Below are 19,640 nucleotides of genomic sequence, written 5' to 3'. Positions count from 1 at the left end.
ACTATATGTACACTACCGTTCAAAAGTTTGGGGTCACATTGAAATGTCCTTATTTTTGAAGGAAAAGCACTGTACTTTTCAATGAAGATAACTTTAAACTAGTCTTAACTTTAAAGAAATACACTCTATACATTGCTAATGTGGTAAATGACTATTCTAGCTGCAAATGTCTGTTTTTTGGTGCAATATCTACATAGGTGTATAGAGGCCCATTTCCAGCAACTAGCACTCCAGTGTTCTAATGGTACAATGTGTTTGCTCATTGGCTCAGAAGGCTAATTGATGATTAGAAAACCCTTGTGCAATCATGTTCACACATCTGAAAACAGTTTAGCTCGTTACAGAAGCTACAAAACTGACCTTCCTTTGAGCAGATTGAGTTTCTGGAGCATCACATTTGTGGGGTCAATTAAACGCTCAAAATGGCCAGAAAAAGAGAACTTTCATCTGAAACTCGACAGTCTATTCTTGTTCTTAGAAATGAAGGCTATTCCACAAAATTGTTTGGGTGACCCCAAACTTTTGAACGGTAGTGTATGTATGCATGTAAACGTACTGACCGTGGAATGTGCATGCTCAACTGTGTTCAAGTGAGTGTGCTCCGCCGGCTGCATCTCATTCTTTTTTGGAGGGTTTCTTTTTAGTTTTCTCTCGTCCATCATCCTCTCTTTTCACCCATCGGACTACATGAAACCCTCAGTATGTGGCGACACACTCCTTTGGCCAACTGCAGCTGCTTGTCTACATGGGGAAATAATTTTATTGGCTAAAGGCGGGGATCAAGAAGTACATGCTGTATACCATACACAGTGATAGGATACATTTAAAGGCCTACTGAAAGCCACTACTACCGACCACGCAGTCTGATAGTTTATATATCAATGATGAAATCTTAACATTGCAACACATGCCAATACGGCCGGATTAACTTATAAAGTGCAATTTTAAATTTCCCCGGGGAACTTCCGGTTGAAAACGTCTATGTATGATGACGTTTGCGCGTGACGTCGATGGTTGAAACGGAAGTATTGGGACACATTGTATCCAATACAAAAAGCTCTGTTTTCATCGCAAAATTCCACAGTATTCTGGACATCTGTGTTGGTGAATCTTTTGCAATTTGTTTAATGAACAATGGAGACTGCAAAGAAGAAAGTTGTAGGTGGGATCGGTGTATTAGCGGCTGGCTGCAGCAACACAACCAGGAAGACATTGACTTGGATAGCAGACGCGCTATCCGATGCTAGCCGCCGCTAGCCGCCGACCGCATCGATGATCGGGTGAAGTCTTTCGTAGCGCCGTCGATCGCTGGAACGCAGGTGAGCACGGGTGTTGATGAGCAGATGAGGGCTGGCGTAGGTGGAGCGCTAATGTTTTTATCACAGCTCTGACGAGGTCCCGTAGCTAAGTTAGCTTCAATGGCGTCGTTAGCAACAGCATTGCTAGGCTTCGACAGGCGGCACAGCATGAACCGTGTAGTTATAGGTCCAGTGTTTGGTTCGGTGTTTCCTGATAGTAGTATTGTTGATCTGCTGTCTATCCTTCCAGTCAGGGGCTTATTTATTTTGTTTCTATCTGCATTTGAGCCCGATGCTATCACGTTAACTCAGTAGCTAAAGAGCTTCGCCAATGTATTGTCGTGGAGATAAAAGTCACTGTGAATGTCCATTTCGCGTTCTCGACTCTCATTTTCAAGAGGATATAGTATCCGAGGTGGTTTAAAATACAAATCCGTGATCCACAATAGAAAAAGGAGAAAGTGTGGAATCCAACGAGGCCTTGTACCTAAGTTACGGTCAGAGCGAAAAAAGATACGTCCTGCACTGCACTCTAGTCCTTCACTCTCACGTTCCTCATCCACAAATTTTTCATCCTCGCTCAAATTAATGGGGTAATCGTCGATTTCTCGGTCCGAATCGCTCTCGCTGCTGGTGTAAACAATGGGGAAATGTGAGGAGCCTTTCAACCTGCGACGTCACGCTACTTCCGATACGGGCAAGGCTTTTTTGTATCAGCGACCAAAAGTTGCAAACTTTATCGTCGATGTTCTCTACTAAATCCTTTCAGCAAAAATATGGTAATATTGCGAAATGATCAAGTATGACACATAGAATGGATCTGCTATCCCCGTTTAAATAAAAACAAATATTTCAGTAGGCCTTTAATACACACATATGAAGGGATGATAGTTATGGCACCCAGCCAAAAATTGGCTGGGGGCTGAAAGCTGACAACATGTAAAGTAACAATATGTATACATATATATATACATATATATATATATATATATATATATATATATATATATATATATATATATATATATATATATATATATATATATATATATATATATGTATATGTCTATGTATCAGTTGTATCTATAACGAGGGTAGTATCAGTTAATGATTGTTAATGCTAATGATAGTCAATGAACTAGAGTGTTTAGATTACATTTTTGTCATTTTTGTTAATGTTTACAAAATCAGGGAATAATTCTTATTTTTCGGTGGCAACAGTCTAACAATAAAATAATAGGTGCATTTTGTAGTTGTTGAGGTAGAATCCAGGTTCATACGGCCATGCTTTTACTTTGAAGCTTACTCTGCACTGAACAGGAAGTCACTATGAATGTTTCAATGCTGGGTAATTAGACAGTAGTTATGCTGCTGTTGTGTCATGATCTTTTTATTTATTGTATTTTTTTTAGTAATCAATCCAACAAAATAATACACAATAGTACCTTAATAATACAATCACAATTCCAAAACCAAACCCCAGCAACATTCAGAATAGCAATCAACAGAGCAATTGAGAGGACACACAAACATGACACAAAACAATCCAAAAGTAGTCAAACAAAAATGAATAATAACAACAACAGTATCAATATTAATAAGAATTCCAACAAAGCAGTGATTAGAAATCCCTTATTGATATTATCCTCACTGCCATTTATAAAAAAATAAAAACATTTAAAAAATAGTATCACAGTGGCTTACACTTGCATCGCATCTCATAAGCTTGACAACACAATATTTTCCACAAAGATAAAAGAAGTCATATTTTGTGTTCATTTAATAGTTAAAACAAATTTAAATAACGGATCCCATATTCCAATATATGACTCATTACTATCTAAACTAAATGCAGTTTTTTCTGCTGATATCATTTCCAAAGCTTGTGTATACCATTCAGTATGAATTGGACTATTGGGCATTTTTTTTAGTATTACCCTTTGTCTTTCATGAGCTGATGTTAATACCACATTTGCCGACATAAACCGTGACATTTCTTAAGGAAATTATCCTTTTGGCTCTCAAATTGTATGTCGACTTCCGATGTAGATTAATTTAGTAATAAGAAGTTCACAGTACACTTAATGAGTTGTTCGAACTGAAATACTTTTTAACATAAACAGGACTTAATCCAGTTTTGTTACAAAACATATGTGACGATCTGTCACTTCATTTCTGTTTATTTTTCCTTGTTTTATATTCACTTCCTGTCAGTGCTCTTGTTTTGTTTCCACTTCCTGCATGTCTCGAGCGCTCCTCAGGGCTCGAAGATTGACTTACGTTGTGAACCTCTTCAATGCAAGACTGCTTTATTTCTGTTTTGAGTAAATTAAACTCATCTTACCTGCGCTCCGTTCTCCTGGTTCCTGCATTTTGGGGTCACTAATCCGGCAGCCACGCGAGTTCCCGACAAGAATCTTCGAGCCATGAGGAGCGCTTGAGACAGGCATAAATAGAGACATGGTGATTGGCAGCAGGTGTGGACCGGCTGCCAATCAACAGCAGGTGAAGGAACAAACACAGTGCTCAACGGGACACGCAGGAAGTGGAAACAAAACAAGAGCACTGACAGGAAGTGAATACAAAACAAGGGAGCAAACAGAAACTGTTTTGAGTAAATTAAACTCCTCTTACCTGCGCGCCGTTCTCCTGGTTCCTGCATTTTGGGGTCACTAATCCGGCAGCCATGCGAGTTCCCGACAAGAATCTTCGAGCCCTGAGGAGTGCTCGAGACAGGCATAAATAGAGACATGGTGATTGGCAGCAGGTGTGGACCGGCTGCCAATCAACAGCAGGTGAAGGAACAAACACAGTGCTCAACGGGACACGCAGGAAGTGGAAACAAAACAAGAGCACTGACAGGAAGTGAATACAAAACAAGGGAGCAAACAGAAACTGTTTTGAGTAAATTAAACTCCTCTTACCTGCGCGCCGTTCTCCTGGTTCCTGCATTTTGGGGTCACTAATCCGGCAGCCATGCGAGTTCCCGACAGAATCTTCGAGCCCTGAGGAGCGCTCGAGAAAACAAAACAAGAGCACTGACAGGAAGTGAATACAAAACGAGGAAACAAACAGAAATGAAGTGACAGATCGTCACAACATAGCTGCAATTGTTTTGTTTCAGTCGATGAACTTTTCCGACCTTTAAAACACATCTGAACTGATTTATCTGTCCCAAAATGTCTATTCTCTTTTTTATATTTATCCGGTCACTGGAATTGAAAAACCTTTGCAAATCATTTTGAGTTATCTCTATTGCCTCTCGCTGGCATGTCAGCCTCTAAGTCAGGTATCAAGTCTGGTTGCGGTACAAAGGTTTTCGACATCAGAGGGGAAAACAAAACACTTTCTTCTTTTGTTTTACACAAACTTTGGACCCAGTCTCTCTCTCCCTCTCCAGTTCCATCATATGTTTCTATTTAAGGCCAGCGTTGCGGACTAGCACGATTGGTGTGGTAACCCCCCCCATTAATTCCCCGTCCAACGACTGGCTCCCAGAGGCAGTGGAGGGGAGGCCTTTCCTCTAAACCACACTGTGGATTTTCCATTCGATCCTCAGTCTCTCTCTCAAACGTTCCCTTCTTTTTCTCCCTTCTTTAGTGTCCGTCTTAAGTTCCGTTTCGGTCATGGTTCCACTTTAGTCGCAAGAGGGCAACTTCTACGGAAAGACTCACAGGGCTTTCTTTAGTGGTTTTCTTTAGGTTCTTCTTTAGTGTCCGTCTTAAGTTCCGTTTCGGTCATGGTTCCACTTTAGTCGCAAGAGGGCAATTTCTACGGACAGCCTCACAGGGCAACTTCTACGGACAGCCTCACAGGGCTTTCTTTAGTGGTTTTCTTTAGGTTCTTCTTCAGTGTCCGTCTTAAGTTCCGTTTCGGTCATGGTTCCACTTTAGTCGCAAGAGGGCAACTTCTGCGGACAGCCTCACAGGGTTTTGATTTCTTCCGATGCCCCTCCATCCTGCACAGTTGCTCGGGGGTCCTGTCAGCCATATGGCAGAATATTTAGAACTGTGCAGTCGAATTGACAGCTTATTATGTGGTGATCGTCCAGGGAGGAAACACAGCGACGGGGTGCTAAGGTGGGCTGATGGCAGCGTACCCCGTGCTCAGAGGCAGGGGTACGGTCGGCTGCAACGGGCTTTCGCAGAGCGTGAGAACGGGCAGGTGGCTGACGTCATTCTTCTTCCGCTCAGGGATTGACAGCTTGGAACCTATGGTGCTGGAGCAGTATGTGGCTGTGGCAAACTACGAGCGGCAGGAGAACTCTGAGATCAGCCTCAAGGCCGGTGAGACGGTGGACGTGATTGAAAAGAGCGAAAGTGGTGAGTACTCTTGTTTTATTCTCTTGGCTCATGCTATGTTTGGCCGTGTTTATTTCTGCTGTTGCATATGTGGAATTCAGCACTGAGAACATGTTGTAGTTTAGTAGTACAGTTTGCTCTAAAGTCAAGTCTACCTAATCCTGTTATCAATACAGTAGTACAGTACCTCGTTTTTCTTACAACCCACTTTTTTTGATTGATTCAGTATGTTTGCCCTGGTTGTCACATGTCATCTACGACCAAATATTGCCAAAACAAACATGCATACCATTTTGCAGAATCGAGTGCCCAAACTAAGAATTCCACGTGTTGGTGACTCAGTCTCTGTGCTTTTTTAAAAGTTAATGTTACAATCTAGAGATGTCCAATAAAATCGGACTGCCGATATTATCGGCTGATAAATGCTTTAAAATGTAATATCGGAAATTATCGGTATCGTTTTCAAAAAGTAAAATTCATGACTTTTTAAAACGCCGCTGTACGAAGTGGTACTGCGTCTCCCACTTGCCAACCCTCCCGATTTTCCCGGGAGACTCTCGAATTTCAATGCCCCTCCCAAAAATCTCCCGGGGCAACCATTCTCACGAATTTCTCCCGATTTCCACCCAGCCAACAACATTGGGGGTGTGCCTTAAAGGCCCAGCCACATAATATCTACGGCTTTTCACACACACAAGTGAATGCAAGGCCTACTTGGTCAACAGCCATACAGGTCACACTGAGGGTGACCGTATAAACAACTTTAACACTGTTACAAATATGCGCCACACTGTGAACCCACACCAAACAAGAATGACAAACACATTTTTCGGGAGAACATCCGCACCGTAACACAACATAAACACAACAGAACAAATACCCAGAACCCCTTGCAGCACTAACTCTTCCGGGACACTACAATCCCCCCAAACCCCGCCCACCTCAACCTCCTCATGTCCCAAATTCCAAGCTGCTGTTTTGAGGCATGTTAAAATAAATAATGCACTTTGTGACTTCAATAATAAATATGGCAGTGCCATGTTGGCATTTTTTTCCATAACTTGAGTTGATTTATTTTGGAAAACCTTGTTACATTGTTTAATGCATCACAAAAAAATTAGGCATAATAATGTGTTATTTCCACGACTGTATATATCAATATCGGTTGATATCGGAATTGGTAATTAAGAGTTGGACAATATCGGAATATCGGATATCGGCAAAAAAGCCATTATCGGACATCTCTATTAAAATCCCAACGATAGTCACACACACACTAGGTGAAATTATCCTCTGCGTTTGACCCATCCCCATGTTCACCCCCTGGGAGGTGAGGGGAGCAGTGAGCAGCAGCGGTGGCCGCGCTCGGGAATCTTTTGGTGATTTAACCCCCCAATTCCAACCCTTGATGCTGAGTGCCAAGCAGGGAGGTAATGGGTCCCATTTTTATAGTCTTTGGGTATGACTCACATCCTTCCAGTCTCAGGGCGGACACTCTAACCACAAGGCCACCGAGCAGGTCTTAACTGAAATGAGTATGGCTGGAAAAATAAGACACCATGTGGTCCAAAGAAATGCTAGCCCTTTGGTTAAATATGGGAGAAACACATTTGAATTAAATAATAAAGGCAGAAATTATGTTGAATGCTCTCGTATTAATTAATTTTATTATTTTTATGGATGGATGCATTTTACATTGCTTTCTGCATGTCAAACTATAATCATTATCTTATATCAGCTGTATCGGCTTTGATCTAAACTCTCCGATACGAGGCTCTGATACCAGCGGTCCGGGGCCCGGTACCGGTCCGTGACGCATTTGCTACAAGGCCGCACAGAAACACTAATTAATTTATGAATTAAGGCATTTTCTCCAACTTAACTTCCGCCTGTCCCACTAAACACTAATAAGCTTGTTAATAGATGTATATTACTCCCTTGTTATAGTACATGAGACAATGCACATTAATGGACATATAAAATGTTAAAGGCCTACTGAAAGCCACTACTAGCGACCACGCAGTCTGATAGTTTATATATCAATGATGAAATCTTAACATTGCAACACATGCCAATACGGCCGGGTTAACTTATAAAGTGCAATTTTAAATTTCCCGCTAAACTTCCGGTTGAAAACGCCTTTGGATGATGACGTATGCGCGTGATGTAGCCAGTGAAACAGAAGTATCGGTACCCCACTGAATCCAATACAAAATAGCTCTGTTTTCATCTCATAATTCCACAGTATTCTGCAACATTTTCATTTTCAATTTAAGAATGTACAACTGTTTGTTTATTTTGTTGACGATTGACCGAAGAATAATAAACTTGAAACTTGAAACTTGAAAACATCTGTGTTGGTGAATCTTTTGCAATTTGTTTAATGAACAATGAAGACTGCAAAGAAGAAAGTTGTAGGTGGGATCGGTGTATTAGCGGCGGACTACAGCAACACAACCAGGAAGACAGAGATGGATAGCAGACGCGTTAGCCGGCGAACTAACCTTAACTTCCTCCGTCTCGCCGACCGCATCTGTGATCGGGTGAAGTCCGTCGCACCGTCGATCGCTGGAACGCAGTTGAGCACGGGTGTTGATGAGCAGATGAGGGCTGGCTGGCGTAGGTGGATAGCTAATGTTTTTAGCATAGCTCTGTGAGGTATGGTTGCTAAGTTAGCTTCAATGGCGTCGTTAGCAACAGCATTGTTAAGCTTCGCCAGGCTGGAAAGCATTAACCGTGTATTTACATGTCCATGGTTTAATAGTATTGTTGATCTTCTGTCTATCCTTCCAGTCAGGGATTTATTTATTTTGTTTCTATATGCAGTTAAGCACGATGCTATCACGTTAGCTCCGTAGCTAAAGTGTTTCGTCGATGTATTGTCGTGGAGATAAAAGTCACTGTGAATGTCCATTTCGCGTTCTCGACTCTCATTTTCAAGAGGATATAATAATAATAATAATAATACCTGGGGTTTATATAGCGCTTTTCTAAGTACCCAAAGTCGCTTTACATGTTAAAAACCCATCATTCATTCACACCTGGTGGTGGTAAGCTACTTTCGTAGCCACAGCTGCCCTGGGGTAGACTGACGGAAGCGTGGTTGCCAATTTGCGCCTACGGCCCCTCCGACCACCACCTATCATTCATTCAACATTCATTCACCGGTGTGAGTGGCACCGGGGGCAAGGGTGAAGATATAGTATCCGAGGTGGTTTAAAATACAAATCCCTGATCCACAATAGAAAAAGGAGAGAGTGTGGAATCCAATGAGCCAGCTTGTACCTAAGTTACGGTCAGAGTGAAAAAAGATATGTCTTGCACTGCATTCTAGTCATTCACTCTAACGTTCCTCATCCACAAATCTTTCATCCTCGCTCAAATTAATGGGGTAATCGTCGCTTTCTCGGTCCGAATCGCTCTAGCTGCATTGTAAACAATAGGAAAATATGAGGTGTTCAATTGACTACGTCACGCTACTTCCGGTAGGGGCAAGGCTTTTTTTTATCACATACCAAAAGTTGCGATCTTTATCGTCGTTGTTCTATACTAAATCCTTTCAGCAAAAATATGGCAATATCGCGAAATGATCAAGTATGACACATAGAATGGATCTGCTATCCCCATTTAAATAAAAAAAAAATCATTTCAGTAGGCCTTTAAATGTTTAAATATTAACTGTCAGTTTGCTGTACTGTGCCAACTGTACTACTATATGAGTAAGTATTTTCTATTGTTTCATTGAAAATAAAACACAAAGTCCATTTGGCTGTTATCTGTTTTAATTAAGAGACACAATTGTGTCAAAGTCATGATTTTTTTTTTTTTCATGCTTGAAATAAGAAATTATTACTTTAAAAAAAGTAGTTTTATACTTGTGAGTGTTGATGACACAGATTTGCAACAGTTGATATTCTAGTTTCAAGCATGTTTTACTCAATATAGGTGATAAAATCTCAGCAACAAGCTGTAATATCTTACTGACATCATTTAGGACCAAAACACTTAAAACAAGTAAAACACTCTAACATAAAATCTGCTTAGTGAGAAGAATGATCTTATCAGACAGAAAATAAGCAAATATCACCCTTATTTGAGATAATTAATCTTACTTAGATTTCAGTTTTTGCAGTGTTGTGAAATGGGTAGATCATTAGTACGGAATGGACTGTACACACTCGTTTGAAAAGAAACGTGGCTCTGACGGAGCAAATGTTAGCTTCTGAACAACAATGTCATTGGATGGTCACCATGTGTGCACCTCAGGCTGATCTCAAATCTGTCCCAGTTGTTCTCATCTCTGAGGTTGTAGCAGCAGCGCCAAGCTGACATGCTTTACATTTACAACCCTGCTGCATCCATTATCTGTCACAACTCAGTATTGGTTACAATCATGTTTCGTTTCATTTTTGTCGCACTATGTCTAGATTCTCAGTTTCACCTTTCACCCAAAAGACTTCTTCAATTCTAAATATTTTGGTGAGGGGTCTCCCTATTTATGTTTCTGGTAGTTGTGTCCCCTAGGGCAGTGTTTTTCAACCACTGTGATACAGTCTGGTGTGCCGTGGGAAATTATGCAACTTCACCTAATTGGTCCAAAATTTTTTTTTTTTAACAATATTTTTGTAGTTTTTTAAGTGGACCTACGATGAATTTAGTCCTGTCTGATGTATGAATATTTACAATGTTGAATACTTGCGCTAAAACAATGCCAAAGCGTCAACTCATAAGATTTATGCACTTTGGCGTGAGCTCGCAACGCCGTCTTAGATGCTTCTGTTTGACGTTTGAAGTCAAATTCTCAGCCACAGGGGGAAGAGCTCCTCCCCCGCAGCTTCAGGCTGTGAGGACGCAACAAAAAAATGCGTAAAGTATTACTTTCATCTAATCTTGGCGTGCACATAACACAAACATGCAACATGAATGCTCTTAAAATCTGCAGGTTTTTTTATGTGTCTCAGAATCGATCTGAGAGTTTGCAGGTGTACCTAATGTTGTGACCGAGTGAATTTGTATAATGTGCAACGCCTGTTCCGCTATACCGCTTATGAACGGCGCTCAGATTCTCGTACTTGCACTCCCATGTTGTCATTAAACTACTGACATACCATATTTGACTAACAACATGGCTTTATTCAAATCTACAGTGTATATATATATATATATATATATATATATATATACAGTATGTACAGTATATATAGTGTGTGTAACTGCCCACTTTTACAAGACAAAATGCACTTACCATAAAGTGAAAATATAAAACCGTACAGGTAAACTACAATGAAAGAGGTCAAAGGTTATGTTGCAAAAAAAAGTAGTACCATATTTTACGGACTATAAGGCGCACTTAAAATCCTTTTTTTTCTCCTCAAAACTCGACATTGCGCCATATAACCCGGTGCGCCTAATGTAAGGAATGAGTTTGGTTGAGCTTACCCACTTTGAAGCTATGTTATTTTGTACATGGTGTAATGATAAGTGTGACCAGTAGATGGCAGTCAAACATAAGAGATACGTGTTGTAGACAGCACTATGATGGCAATATGACTCAAGTAAACGACAGCAACATTGTATATGTTCCATTGAAAATATAGAACATTACACACGGCGCTCAAAAAGTATTGGTGCGTGCAAAACAGCAGCAGGCGGCTGTGGCCTTTGGGCCGGATCTAATACTAATCTAATATCATCCCGGGGGCCGTAGATAATTCATTCGCAGGCCGGATCTGGCCAGCGGGCTTTAACTTTGACACATAGGGGATAGGGCGTGGTTTCATTTGCAATCTGGGAACGGCTCCAAATTCCAACATAATGCATACAGACTCAAAAACGGCTTATAAAAGTGACGGTGGAGCAAAATTAATGCAAATGTTACACCAAAGCGTATCCAATAGACCATCTAGACCAGGGTTCCCCAACCTTTTTTCCACCAGGGAAATGTATGCATTATTTTCACAGACAGGCTTTCTACTTTACATGTGGCAGATAAATACAGCAAAAAAAATAATTATCCTTTGGCTACAATCTGGCACATTAAAGGCCTACTGAAATGATTTTTTAACATTTAAACGGGGATAGCAGATCCATTCTATGTGTCATACTTGATCATTTCGCGATATTGCCATATTTTTGCTGAAAGGATTTAGTAGAGAACATCGACGATAAAGTTCGCAACTTTTGGTCGCTGATAAAAAAGCCTTGCCTGTACCGGAAGTAGCGTGACGTCACAGGTTGAAGGGCTCCTCACATTTCCCCATTGTTTACACCAGCAGCGAGAGCGATTCGGATCGAAAAAGCGACAATTACCCCATTAATTTGAGCCAGGATGAAAGATTCGTGGATGAGGAACGTGAGAGTGAAGGACTAGAGTGCAGTGCAGGACGTATCTTTTTTCGATCTGACCGTAACTTAGGTACAAGCTGGCTCATTGGATTCCACACTTTCTCCTTTTTCTATTGTGGATCACAGATTTGTATTTCAAACCACCTCGGATACTATATCCTCTTGAAAATGAGAGTCGAGAACGCGAAATGGACATTCACAGTGACTTTTATCTCCACAATAATACATCGGCGAAGTTCTTTAGCTATGGAGCTAACGTGATAGCATCGGGCTTAACTGCAGATAGAAACAAAAGAAATAAGCCCCTGACTGGAAGGATAGACAGAAAATCAACAATACTATTAAACCATGGACATGTAAATACACGGTTAATGCTTTCCAGCTTGGCGAAGCTTAACAATGCTGTTGCTAACGACGCCATTGAAGCTAACTTAGAAACGGGACCTCACAGAGCGATGCTAAAAACATTAGCTATCCACCTACGCCAGCCAGCCCTCATCTGCTCATCAACACCCGTGCTCACCTGCGTTCCAGCAATCGACGGTGCGACGAAGGACTTCACCCAATCACCGATGCGGTCGGCGGCTAGCGTCGGATAGCGCGTCTGCTATCCACCTCAAAGTCCTCCTGGTTGTGTTGCTGCAGCCAGCCGCTAATACACCGATCTCACCTACAACTTTCTTCTTTGCAGTCTTCATTGTTCATTAAACAAATTCCAAAAGATTCACCAACACAGATGTCCAGAATACTGTGGAATTTTGAGATGAAAACCGAGCTTTTTGTATTGGATTCAATGGTTCCAAATACTTCAGTTTCAACGATTGACGTCACACGCATACGTCATCATACATAGACGTTTTCAACCGGAAGTTTAGCGGGAAATTTAAAATTGCACTTTATAAGTTAACCCGGCCGTATTGGCATGTGTTGCAATGTTAAGATTTCATCATTGATATATAAACTATCAGACTGCGTGGTCGGTAGTAGTGGCTTTCAGTAGGCCTTTAACATTTTATATGTCCATTAATGTGCATTGTCTCATGTACTATAACAAGGGAGTAATATACATCTATTAACAAGCTTATTAGTGTTTAGTGGGACAGGCGGAAGTTAAGTTTGAGAAAATGCGTTAGTTCATAAATTAATTAGTGTTTCTGTGCGGCCTGGTAGCAAATGCGTCACGGACCGGTACCGGTGGTTGGGGACCACTGATCTAGACCACAAAGAAGTGTTTTAAATGTAGATTAAAATCATCATAAGTAGAGATGTCCGATAATGGCTTTTTTGCCGAAATCCGATATTTTGATATTGTCCAACTCTTAATTACTGATTCCGATATCAACCGATACCGATATATACAGTCGTGGAATTAACACATTGTTATGCCTAATTTTGTTGTGATGCCCCGCTGGATGCATTAAACAATGTAACAAGGTTTTCCAAAATAAATCAACTCAAGTTATGGGAAAAAAATGGCAACATGGCACTGCCATATTTATTATTGAAGTCACAAAGTGCATTATTTTTTTTAACATGCCTCGAAACAGCAGCTTGGAATTTGGGACATGCTCTCCCTGAGAGAGCATGAGGAGGTTGAGGTGGGCGGGTTTGGGGATAGCGGGGGGTGTATATTGTAGCGTCCCGGAAGAGTTAGTGCTGCAAGGGGTTCCGGGTATTTGTTCTGTTGTGTTTATGTTGTGTTACGGTGCGGATGTTCTCCCAAAATGTGTTTGTCATTCTTGTTTGGTGTGGGTTCACAGTGTGGCGCATATTTGTAACAGTGTTAAAGTTGTTTATACGGTCACCCCCAGTGTGACCTGTATGGCTGTTGACCAAGTATGCCTTGTGTGTGTGAAAAGCCGTAGATATTTTTAAAAAGTCATACATTTTACTTTTTGAAACCGATACCGATAATTTCCGATATCACATTTTAAAGCATTTATCGGCCGATAATATCGGGGACATCTCTAATCATAAGTCCTCTTTAAAATAAATGGTAAATGGGTTATATTTGTATAGCTCTTTTCTACCTTCAAGGTACTCAAAGCGCTTTGACACTATTTTCCACATTCACACACTGGTGGCGGCAGCTGCCATGCAAGGCGCTAACCACCACCCATCAGGAGCAAGGGTGAAGTGTCTCGCTCAAGGACACAACGGACGTGACTAGGGTGGTAGAAGCTGGGGATCGAACCAGGAACCCTCAGGTTGCTGGCACGGCCACTCTACCAACTGCACCAAAATAGATTTGCATGTACTGATGTACATTCAATTGCACTCAACACCTAAAATGTTACAATCGAAGATAAGAAATGTCCTTTGCACATCCCGTTTTTTCCCGCCACGGCGGCTGATCTTTTCACAATTACATCTCTCGTCTGACACGACCAAAATTGAACGGTGCCTACCCCCGGCTTAAGAGGGAAGCTTAATGTCGGTGTCCTGCGAGAGCAAAGCTGTTGGAGGAGCAGACTTTATTGCTTGTTGTAAACTCCAGGCTGGAGCTTGGCTTCAACTCAGACTGCTGATGACCGTGGTCGCAATTTTAGTCGTAAAATATGCTGGTGATATTGTTTGTCACACTGCGGGGAGCTGGCATCTTATTTTTAAGGCGAGATTCCTTTTGCAACTATACCTGTTCTTTTTTTTACAGTGCAACCAGGAAAGTATTCACGGCGCTTCAGTTTTTCCACATTTTGTTGTCTTTACAGCCTTATTCCAAAATTGAATATGTGCATTTTTGCCCTCAAAATCGTACACACTATAGCTGGGTTGCAATTGCGTGTTTTTCAACCTCTAGTGTGCCGTGAGGTACAGTCTGGTGTGCCGTCTAATTCTAATTTCACCTATTTGGGTTAAAAATATTTTTTGCAATCCAGTAATTATAGTCTGCAAATGATGTGTTGTTGTTGAGTGTCGGTGCTGTCTAGAGCTCGGCAGAGTAACCGTGTAATACTCTTCCATATCAGTAGGTGGCAGCCTGTAGCTAATTGCTTTGTAGATGTCGGAAACAGAGCTGTTTGTATTGGATACAATGTGTCCGAATACTCCCGCTTCAACCATCGAAGTCACGCGCAAACGTCAACATACATAGACGTTTTCAACCGGAAGTTTCCCGGGAAATTTAAAATTGCCCTTTATAAGTTAACCCGGCCGTATTAGCATGTGTTGCAATGTTAAGATTTCATCTTTGATATATAAACTATCAGACTGCGTGGTCGGTAGTAGTGGCTTTCAGTAGGCCTTTAAAGACAAACTTGCAATAAGAAAACTATGTTTAATGTACCCTAATGCCAATGTCTGATTACTATCAGAGCAAAGGGTGGCTATTTTGAAGAAACTAGAATATAAAACATGTTTTCAATTATTTGACCTTTTTTTGTTAAGGACATAACTCCACATGTGTTCATTCATAGTTTTGATGCCTTCAGTGACCATCTACAATGTAAATAGTCATGAAAATAAAGAAAACTCATTGAATGAGGAGGTGATATATATATATATATATATATATATATATATATATATATATATATATATATATATATATATATATATATATATATATATATATATATATTCTTTTTTTTTTTTATGTTCCTTTTACGTCTAGCCAGCCGCGTATGAAACTAATAGTGATGTCTTTGGTCAACAACATGAAGCATGAGTTATTTTTATGATGCAACTTATTATTCCATTCATTGGAGATGTTGGCAGATGTTATGTATTTCATGTTTTCACTGACATGTTTGAGAGCCACATTAGAACATCATAAAACGGAATATTGCATCATAAGCCACTAGAGTGGCGCAATAAGTGAATGTGTGTGCTTTCGTACGTTTCTGGGAATTGGAGTAATATTTCCGAGGATGATGGCGAGTGTACGACAATAGCCAAACAAACAAACACAGAGCTTGCATAACAGGCCCGTTAGTTCACTTGCAAGGCTTCAAGACCACGTACTTCCTTTTGAGGAATTGAACCGACTTGTTTTTGGATAGATTCTGACATTGTTGCTCAATATTTCCTAGTGGAGTAACATGTTTTTATCAGTCTTACCCTGCCTATTTTATGAATTGGTGTTTTACTCTAACACACTAAAAAAACTTAGATGGAAACCTCGAGTTTGTGTGTGAGAGCCTGTTTATTTACCCATGTGTGTGTGTGTGTGTGTGTGTGTGTGTGTTCTTGTATTGCTACTTTTCTTGAGACATCAACAAGGAAAAGTACCTTCTATATGAGGACCGGTGAACCAGTTAGGACATAAATCATGGTCCCAATACAGAAAACCGTTGCATCTAATAGAGAATGTCTCATTTGCACCCCTGGTGGTGAAATCTATCAAAATGAGGGTGGTCCCACAAAGGAGGGATTGTTCAAATTGACTGTTTGTTGGTTTTAAAAGTGCCCCCCTCTGTTCAACATATGAAATAACAAGTGTGTGTACAAAATTGAAATGCGCCACCTTTGGCCAAGATTAATAAAATACATAAAATAAATATGTATATAGAGACATACTGTAATAACTTGAAGTAAATAATGAAGATTAAAAAACAATTACAAACAAAATAAATAAATACATGAACTAAAAGCAGTCTTTTTCTCACAATGTGTCGACTTTTTTTCTTGTCAAATTGGGAACAATTTCTCATATTTCTGTTTCTGTAATATGGCAATATTTTCTCATAAAATTATTACTTTTATGTAAAATTATTACTTTTTTTAAATGTAAAATTATTACTTTTTATTGCAAAATGGCGACATTTGTCATATAAAAGTCTGACTTTTATCACAGTATTGCCAATTTTTTTGTTGTTCTTGTCAAACAGTGACATTTTTGGAGTAAAATTGCCAAGTGAAATTCCGATTATTATTATAATAATAAGTCTTCTTATAAAATTGTGACTTTTTTTGAGTAAAATTACGACTCTTTTCATAAATTTGGCAAATTTTTTATTATTTTTTGGTAAAATTGCCACTTACTGCAATATTTTCTCATAAAATTATTACTTTTTTTATGTAAAATTATTACTTTTTTTAATGTAAAATGATGACTTTTTATTGCAAAATGGCGACATTTGTCATATAAAAGTCTGACTTTTATCACAGTATTGCCAAAGTTTTTGTTGTTCTTGTAAAAGTGACATTTTTGGAGTAAAATTGCCAAGTAAAATTCCGATTATTATTATAATATTGCCAAAATTGTAAAGTTTTTTTTACAAAATTGTGACTTTTTCCCCCGAGTAAAATTACGACTATTTTCATAAAATTGGCAACATTTTTAATTTTTTTCTTGAAAAATGTTGACTGTTATTGAGTAAAATTCCAACTTTTATCATAATATTGCACACATGTTCAGTTTTTCTTGTAATATTTTGACTTGCGTTGAGTAAAATGATTACTTTTATTATAATACTGCCAAAATTAAGTTTTTCTTGTGAAATTGTGACCTTTTTCACAACAAGCTTTTTTATATTTGCATAGTATGTATATAGTATTCATGTTGTAAATACAAACCTTTATATATCTAGAAAGGGTGGTCTCAAGAAGGTAACAAATACACAAATGTGTGTGTGTGTGTTATTGTATTTCTGCCCTTCTTGAGACATCAACAAGGAAAAGTAGCTTCCATGTGAGGATCGATGAACAAGTGATGACATAAATCATGGTCCCAATACGGAAAACCATTGCATCTAATAGAGAATGTCTCATTTGCACCCCTGGAGGTGAAATCTATCAAAATGCGGGTGGTCCCAAAAAGGAGGGATTGTTCAAATTGACTGTGTGTCGGTTTGTGTGGTCAACATATGAAATAACAAGTGTGTGTACGAAATTGAAATGCGCCCCCTTTGGCCATAAATAATAACATAAATAAATTAAATATGTATATATAGACATGCTGTTATACCTTGAAGTCAATAATGAAGATTAAAAAACAATTACAAACAAAATAAATAAATACATTAACTAAAAGCAGTCTTTTTCTCACAATGTCTCGACTTTTTTTCTTATTTTTCTCACAATGTGTCAACTTTTTTTCTTATAAAATTGGGAACAATTTCTCTCATTATTTCTGTTTCTGTAATATTGCAATATTTTCTGGTAAAATTATTACTTTTTTATGTAAAATTATTACTTTTTTTTAATGTAAAATTATTACTTTTTATTGCAAAATGGCGACATTTGTCATATAAAAGTCTGACTTTTATCACAGTATTGCCAATTTTTTTGTTGTTCTTGTCAAACAGTGACATTTTTGGAGTAAAATTGCCAAGTGAAATTCCGATTATTATTATAATAATAAGTCTTCTTATAAAATTGTGACTTTTTTCGAGTAAAATTACGACTCTTTTCATAAATTTGGCAACATTTTTATTTTTTTCTTGTAAAATTGCCACTTACTGCAATATTTCCTCATAAAATTATTACTTTTTTAATGTAAAATTATTACTTTTTCTAATGTAAAATGAATACTTTTTATTGCAAAATGGCAACATTTGTCATATAAAAGTCTGACTTTAATCACAGTATTGCATTTTTTTTTTGTTCTTGTAAAACTGTGACATTTTTGGAGTAAAATTGCCAAGTAAAATTCAGATTATTATTGTAATAAGTTTTCTTATAAAATTGTGACTTTTTTCGAGTAAAATTACAACTCTTTTCATAAATTTGGCAACATTTTTAATTTTTTCTTGTAAAATTGCCACTTACTGCAATATTTTCTCATAAAATTATGCCTTTTTTAATGTAAAATTATTACTTTTTCTAATTAAAAATTAATACTTTTTATTGCAAAATGGCGACATTTGTCATATAAAAGTCTGACTTTCATCACAGTATTGTCAATTGTTTTGTTGTTCTTGTAAAACAGAGAAATTTTTTGAGTAAAATTGCCAAGTGAAATTCCGATTATTATTCTAATAATAAGTTTTCTTATAAAATTGTGACTTTTTTCGAGTAAAATTACGACTCTTTTCATAAATTTGGCAAAATTTAAATTTTTTTCTTGTAAAATTGCAACTGTTATTGAGTAAAATTCCAAAGTTTATCATAATATTGCACAAATGTTCAGTTTTTCTTGTAAGATTTTGACTCACGTTGAGTAAAATGATGACTTTTATTATAATACTGCCAAAATTCCAAGTTTTTAATGTGAAATTGTGACCTTTTTCTTGGGAAATTCAGACACATTTTTCACAACAAGCTTTTTTATATTTATAAATTATTACTTTTTCTAATGTAAAATGAATACTTTTTATTGCAAAATGGCGACATTTGTCATATAAAAGTCTAACTTTTATCACAGTATTGCCAAATTTTTTCTTGTTCTTGTAAAACAGTGACATTTTTTTGAGTAAAATTGCCAAGTAAAATTCAGATTATTATTATAATATTGCCAAAATTGTAAAGTTTTCTTACAAAATTGTGATTTTTTTCCCGAGTAAAATTACGACTATTTTCATAAAATTGGCAACATTTTTATTTTTTTCTTGAAAAATTGTGACTGTTATTGAGTAAAATTCCAACTTTTATCATAATATTGCACACATGTTCAGTTTTTCTTGTAAGATTTGGACTTGCGTTGAGTAAAATGATTACTTTTATTATAATACTGCCAAAATTCAAAGTTTTTCTTGTGAAATTCCAACTCATTTTTCACAACAAGCTTTTTTATATTTGCATAGTATGTATATAT

General features: G+C 38.2%; 1 protein-coding gene across 3 annotated transcripts in view; it reads left to right on the top strand.

Moving 5' to 3' along the window:
- sh3pxd2aa (SH3 and PX domains 2Aa) overlaps positions 1-19,640 on the top strand; it is a 315,840-nt gene that overhangs the window by 242,684 nt on the left and 53,516 nt on the right. For all 3 annotated transcript variants that reach the window (XM_062027174.1, XM_062027175.1, XM_062027176.1), the window contains one exon: positions 5,492-5,620. In XM_062027174.1, coding sequence (XP_061883158.1) covers positions 5,492-5,620 — 129 coding nt within the window. The remainder of the gene's footprint in view (positions 1-5,491; positions 5,621-19,640) is intronic.

Source organism: Entelurus aequoreus, linkage group LG18 (genome assembly GCF_033978785.1).
Source record: "Entelurus aequoreus isolate RoL-2023_Sb linkage group LG18, RoL_Eaeq_v1.1, whole genome shotgun sequence".
Taxonomy (NCBI): domain Eukaryota; kingdom Metazoa; phylum Chordata; class Actinopteri; order Syngnathiformes; family Syngnathidae; genus Entelurus; species Entelurus aequoreus.
This window is presented reverse-complemented; position numbering and strand designations above follow the sequence as displayed.